Consider the following 7,300-nt stretch of genomic DNA (forward strand, 5'->3'; position numbering starts at 1 on the left):
GGTATATATCCCATTAACCTTAATATATAATTAATAAATATATTTCCCACCATTTACTTTGAAGTGTGAAAAATATTCCCAACAAAGTTTAGATTAATGTTTTATTTCAAAATTGGTGGTCCTTCACTATAATCTATTTAAGCCTAAAAACCTATTTTCAATACAACAACATTCAGAGGGAAAATTACAAACTAAACAATAATAATACAAGGAACAGAACAAATTAAAAACCAAAGAAGTATTTATATTTGTCACTAGGTGATATTTTTACAAACATAAACACTATGATAATATATATACAACTCTACTGGCTATCATCTATTCATCAACAAAAGTTACTTTTATTTTTTTTACAAGGCACAAGTAACAAAAAGTAAGATAGTAGATAGAAATTACAGTGATGTTATCAATATTAAAATGTTTGTCCTTAGCAATATAAAATGTTTTTAATTAAATTACAAAGCAATCTCTGTTTAGTTAATAACAAGGTGAAATAGAACGTTTTACACGTTTCTGCCGGGCAGATCTAGTAAGTTTCTTTTCATCAGTAGAAGGAGCACATTTTCGCTTAGATCGAGTTTTCATAGGGCTTATTTCAGGTGACATATCGTAATTTTTCACTGGAGTTTTGAACTGGAATTCTTCATTTTCTGATTCTTCATCATCATCATCATCTTCATCAGAATCTGATTCTTCCTCCAGCTCTACAGACATTTTATCTGAAACAATATACAAAAAAAAATAATAATAAACTGAAGTCGAATTTAATAATTTCCATATAAGATGTTTAAATTAATTTATATTCAGAATAGTAATTACAAATATTAGACTTTTTTTTAAAAAACATTATTCAATGCATTCATAAAAAACAGGGACCTTGATTTTACAATAAATATTAAACTTTTAAAAATAGGAAATAGACAAAGAATTAAATGGAAATAGGCAAAAATAGGATGAATGGACAAAAAATTTCAAATTTATTTTTAATAAGTCTTCAAAAATTAGAACACAAAAGAAAAAAAATGATATCGTAAATATAAATCTGCCAAAAACTGAACAAAACGTATAACCACTTAAAATCAGAAAAAAAACTACTTGAGGTCAACTCGATAAATTATTAATTCGTAATTTATAATCATTAAACAAAATATCTAATATAAATTATACAAGAAGATGATTGGGGGTGCGGTCAAAAGAAAACACAAATAAGTTACATCAATTTATTTGTGTTTTATAAGTTGTCCACGGTCAACTATCTCTCATAATTATGAATTCTAATATAAATTATTTTGAATTGTGAATAAATTTATTCTTTGTGATTCTAAAATATAGAACAAATAAAATTAAATGAAAGGGTGAGAAGACAAGGTATACAAGTGAAAATTTTTTTGTTTCTGCCTGAAACAAAACAATAATTATTGATAATTTTGCAATTCTAACTCAATACTGAAGCTTAAAAATATGGTTCAGGCACTGGAGGGTAATAAAAAACCTATAACTCAAAAAATTGTCACTACTCAATTATTTGATATTTTCATCAAGAATTAAAGTATTTAGGGATTATGATAAAAAAGAATTTTAAAATAACATAAATTACACATTTTCAATTTAATATTAAATTTCTATTCGATATTAAAATAAGATCTGTAAAAGAAACATGGTCCGGGTGCAGTCAAAAATTATTTCAATAGTAAAAAAAAACAAAACTTGTGGCAGTCTTGGGACGAAAGAGACGAAACTTCTGGAAGTAAAAAGTGTATTAAAATTTTATTAATAATGATCATGCATTCCCTCTATTAGCTTAAGGCAGAAAACCTAGATTCAGGCTAATAATCAGAATATAACAGCCATTACTAAAGTCAATCGTAGTAGGAATTTCATGTCATCTTATTTTCAAACTCAGTTACATATTTTTAAATGTTTGTATCTTTTCTGGCTCTGATGAGCCCTGCAAAATGGAACAAAACGTTCATTCATCATAGTTTTTTTACTATTTGAGTTATCTTTGTCCGCAACCTGATCATCTTTTCACACAGAGTCAATTAACAATTTTCCATTAAATACATATAATTATAAATCTCTATTAAATTTAGCTCTGCCTGAAAATAATCTTTCAAATGAAATTCAATATTACTAATTTTAATTAGAAGATAGCAAATAATAACATACCATCGTTTTTTTCAAAAATTTCATCCACCATTTTTTCCATTTTGCTACTTGAAGATGAGGTGTTTAGTTGTGAGGGTGTTGTAGTTTTCTTTCTTGCAGAAAGGGCATGTGCTTTGCCGATTGGGGTTTTCATTGGGGATATTTTGATCTTACCAGACTTGTGGAAAACAGATTCGTAGGAATTGGAATCTTCATCTTGCATGATAGAATCATCCAACTCTTTACTTTCTTTAGCAGGTTCTTCTGTTCCTTGAGTGTTTTCTTCATTGACTTTGGTCTTGTTCCAATCGATCTGGTGCACATCAGCTTCAATATTTGTAGTAGAACTTTCAAACATATCACTATCAGAGTCGGAGTCTATGGTGGTAACTTGAGAGTAAATAGAAATGTCACACTGTACATTGCTAGCTTTAGAGGTAGATGGTTCCTGATCATCGACCAAAGGAGTGCTATCAGGCTTACTTTCATCATCACTATCTATCCTATTAATTGGTTTTGAAGGTTTTATATTCTTTCCTTCACGCTTCTTCATGGCTTCAATCAGTGCATTGAAGTGATCTTTATTCGACTGAACTACAAAATTAAAAATAATTATAAATTTCAAACACAACAAATTAAAAAAATAGAATTAAGTCAGAAAATTTATAATATGTTTAAATAGAAAATGGTGGGTTAGCTAATCTCCTTAACAAAGTACTTTATACGTACATACTTCCTCAAAAGAAAATAGGTTTATTCTTTCAATCAATCAACTAAACTCATTTTCATAATAGTTTTTTTTTTATTTATTGACATTTACAACTGTATATAAAATACAACAAGTAATTTCAGGCGCCTCGGAGGATTGGCAGGAATGGAAGTGGAAACAAGGTTAGAAACTAGTGGGTTTGGGTGGTTAGGGAGTTTATAATGGAAGGAATGATATCGGGTTCGGGTAGATCGGTTACATAAGGAACATTTATTAGGTTTTTATGGATGGTTTTATTTGTAACAAAATAAGGAGCACTGAGGATCATAATAGTTTTAACTGAACTAAAGAGAACAAAATATTAATAATATTATTTAAAAGCAAAATGATTCAAATATAGACTTAAATATAAGTATATTTTAAAAGATATTATTTTATCTATTCTTTGCAGGAATAAAAAAGCAAACAGACACAAGACTTTTTTTTTTTTTTCAAAAATCAAGTGGCGTTATAGATATTTAATCTATATAAAATATTGGTGGCAAAGGTGTACAAAATGTCTGTTTTGTGCTGACATCCAGGAGTGAGAAAATCAAGAATAGTAAACTGGAGCAAATGAGTAAATGATTTAAAAAATGGTACCAGTAGTATCTGAAGCCATCGAATTAGTTATTGATTTCCAACTTTCAGTTAGTCAAGATCAAGAACATAATGATTGATCAAAAATATAAAACTGCATTTCCATATATGATGAAATTTTCATTTTTATTCTTTAGTTTCTCAATTCATCAATATATTTGTGAACCAGTTTAAAGAATTTATTTGATTTTACTTAAATTAATAATTTTAAAATAAACTTTATTTGAGTACTACAAATTCTTATAAAACTAAGATTAATGAAAACATATATAACATCCTCAAAGTTTTCATCAAATACAATAATTTACTTACGATATTCCTTATTATGTTTTTCAATTACTTCTGGATCAGTGTTTTTATCGATTGTTACTTTCTGAAATAGAAAAAAAACAAAAAAAAAAAACTGAATGAATAGGAACATAAAATACAAAACGATCATAAAAGATAATAAGAGGGTGTGGTGGTTTGTCTTCTCCTTGTTCCAGAGCTCCTATATTGCTTCTAGGAGTCCACAGTCAATCTTCTTTGTAAGTTATAAGACTAACTATGGACTAAGGCTGAAGGGGAATTTAATAACGAAATTGTCTTCAATGAGGAGTTAATTTCAGGTACTGGCTGCTTAAAGCAACAAAGGAAAGACATGGTGTTATAAAAGTAAACTTAACTTGACTGTGTAAAGAAACAAGGTTAACCAATAAATATAAATCTTATAATATGGATATTTAATTGAAAATGAACAATTTTATCAATAAAGCCATTTCTCAGGTAAGAATAACCCAACCAATTTAAAAACTAAATAGCAGCCTAATTTGAAATGAAGTAGTCAACTCTCACTAATTCAAACTTCTATAAAGTGAATAAATTCTTAAACTTTCATGAATTTGATAAAATCTGATTAAATTGAAAAAAATTCAATCTCTTGGTATAACAAAAAAAATATTACAGATTACCAAACACCCTTTTATAAATCAAACTTAGGCTTTACTCAAAACTAAGTTCACACAAAATAACTACTCCATTAAATTTACAATTAATAACATGTTTATCTTGTTTGTACTTCTCCATGAAGAAGGTGTACAATTGATACAATAAAATAAGTACTACTTACAAAGCTCTATTGTAACAACTAATTTCAGAATTGAAGAATTTAAGGCAATTAGAGGTAATAAAAACTTATCTTTAATTAAGTTGTTTAATTTATTTTTTTTTATTAATAAAACTCTCTTTTATCTGAAAACTTCTTTGAACAAAGTTTTTGCTGAGGCCCCTGGAATTCTGATTAATGAGTCGATTATAAATAAATTCTAATACCATGTAATAAAATAGTTATTGGTATCATTGGTGAGATAGCAATTTTTGTAAATCACTACTACAATTGCAATTTTTTTTTTTTACATTAGTTGAAATAAAGTGAAATGAAGACATATATAGTTTTGGCATGCCAAAATCAAAGTTATCCTAATTATTTTATCACAAGATCATAGAAGTAAACGATTAAAAGGATAGAAATAATATCAGACTAAAATTTTAAGTTATTTCTTACACTTTTAGGGGGTTGAAATAAATGTGTGGTTTTTTCTTCCCTCTCTTCCCGTTCCACCTGCTTTAATATATCTGGGACTGGCCTAGGATGCTCAGAATCACACTCCGCATTGTAAAGCACTGTGTACCTATAGATCCAAATAATGTGAATATTTAAATGATTATGGAATGTTTACGGAATGTTTAATCGATTACGTAATCAAGTAATAAATACAATCTAAATACCTATTTAACCGCCAGATCATAGTTTTCCTGTCACCATTTGTGTTGAGGCCATGTTCTTTTAGACATTTTTTCAATTCCTTATCTTTCATCATAGTATACACCAACTTTGTAAGTGGCTTCCGCTTTTCTGCTGGTGGCTTAGGTCTACAAATTAAAACATTCGTTCTAGCAAATGATAAAATTTAGGAAATAAAAGTACAGTTTATCTTATAAAGAACTGATTAATATTATTTATACATTCTCAATTATTACTATTTTTTTTAACAATAGCCAACTTTATTGTTTACAAAATACTATACAAATGGTAACGAATACCTGTCACTGAAAACCATAAATTATATTCCTAAATAATTCTACAGTTAGTCATAAATTAATTCACCAGTTTTAAACATAGATTATTTAATATTAAAAACTAAGCATATATTTAAACTATTAGTTGACAATGAAAACAAGTAAAAACTAGATTAACTTACTTTTTGACAGCCGGATCTGCGGCAGCAAGGCAAGAATCCAAGTGGAAGTTGATATTTTTAACAGGTACATCGACATTACAGACGGGGCATGGATTAGTTTCTGGTTTTGACACAGGTACATTCTTTTTAGGACTTTTACGCGGTTGGAATATTGTAGGGATAGTAAGACCCCCAACAACCAATGGTTCAGGAGGTTTCTTTTCACTAAATAACTTCTGTACAACTTTTTTCTTAGGTTTCTCACTCTTTGGTGTGTCTTTATCACTACTGGTATCTGATTCTGATTTTTTAGGTGTCAATGCGAAACCATTACAGTTCTCAGTCTGACAGCCTTTTATCGATTGAGTGACATTTATGAGGCGTAATTTAAACAACAGGCGTTCCTTGACATCAGTGTAGATGGTAACTATCTCATCCAAAGGTCTGTTTTTTCTGAGATCACCGGCATACGTCTCTTCTGAACAAGTTGGACATTGATTTTTAAACTGCAAATACTTACGAATACAAACTGAACAAACTGAAACAAAAATTTTAGTCAGTAAAAATGTATTAAAATTATGTTACTGCAAATTCTACTGACAACATCACTTACAATTGTGTGAACACGATGTAATCATGCAAGTATTAATATACTCATAACAAATTGGACAATGTAGGATGCTTTCCAATTTCTAAAAAAATCAAAATATTTAGAGTATGATATTAAAGAAAAGAAATTCGAATGAATGAATAGTAGTGTATACTACCTACCTTTAATTCAGAAAATTCACTAGGCCAATTGGTTGTAGTTAAACTCATGTTAAAGTAAATAAATAGCACAGAAATGAAAAAGATTCAATGACATAGGTTCAAGTGAAAACAGAACTGGCATTTGACAAAGTTTGATTCACTGACGACAATCAACATCGGTTTATGAGATAAAATAGAAATTAGTGGTATCCAATATTCAATCTAACATAACCTTATGGTTGAAACCTGATTTCGACGACTGGCGGGAAAATAACAAGATTGCTGACTAAAGTATCGATTCAAGTTTGAATTATCTTAAACTTAGTAACTATAAAATCACATCTTATAGATTAAACTTTAATGAAGTCGAAGTAATTTTCTTTTAATAGTATTATGATGGGGAATGATGCTTATAGCCAGAATACTCGGTTATCGGTTGTGTTCCCTTTCAGTTTAACGGAGCGGTTTAAATTTCCAAGAATAATTATTTGTTGTAATTACCAATTTTGAATTCAGAAAAGTAAAGACAAACAATTTCCTATACAAAATGAAATAATTTAAGAATAATTGTAGTTTACAAAATACAATATTAGTTTTATACACTAATACAATCACAGTTAAGGGATTATGGATTTGGCTCATCAAAGAATTCCAGAAGTTAATCCCGAATGCCCTTCTCGTAAGCCTTAGCCGTGTGAGGAAACTACAATTCTTATCCTCGACAGCTGTTTTATTAGGTGAATTATCACCCTATTTTGGACTTATTGTGGCTTTCTGTTCAAGGGGAAGACGATTATAAAGTTATGAAATGAAATGAAAAAATAACTTTATTCTG

General features: G+C 28.7%; 1 protein-coding gene across 1 annotated transcript; it reads right to left on the minus strand.

Moving 5' to 3' along the window:
- Positions 1 to 223: 223 nt before the first annotated feature.
- Positions 224 to 6,817, minus strand: LOC106687557 (E3 ubiquitin-protein ligase RAD18; the record flags this gene model as incomplete). The annotated part of the gene is given in 8 exon segments (XM_014431513.3): positions 224 to 719; positions 2,170 to 2,742; positions 3,809 to 3,869; positions 5,040 to 5,166; positions 5,264 to 5,407; positions 5,737 to 6,253; positions 6,329 to 6,407; positions 6,487 to 6,817. Coding segments are annotated over 8 exon segments (1,791 nt in total). The 3' UTR covers positions 224 to 477.
- Between the last annotated feature and the right edge of the window lie 483 nt (positions 6,818 to 7,300).

This window comes from Halyomorpha halys, unplaced genomic scaffold (assembly GCF_000696795.3).
Source record: "Halyomorpha halys isolate HHAL.00 unplaced genomic scaffold, Hhal_1.1 Scaffold979.1, whole genome shotgun sequence".
Classification (NCBI taxonomy): Eukaryota; Metazoa; Arthropoda; class Insecta; order Hemiptera; family Pentatomidae; genus Halyomorpha; species Halyomorpha halys.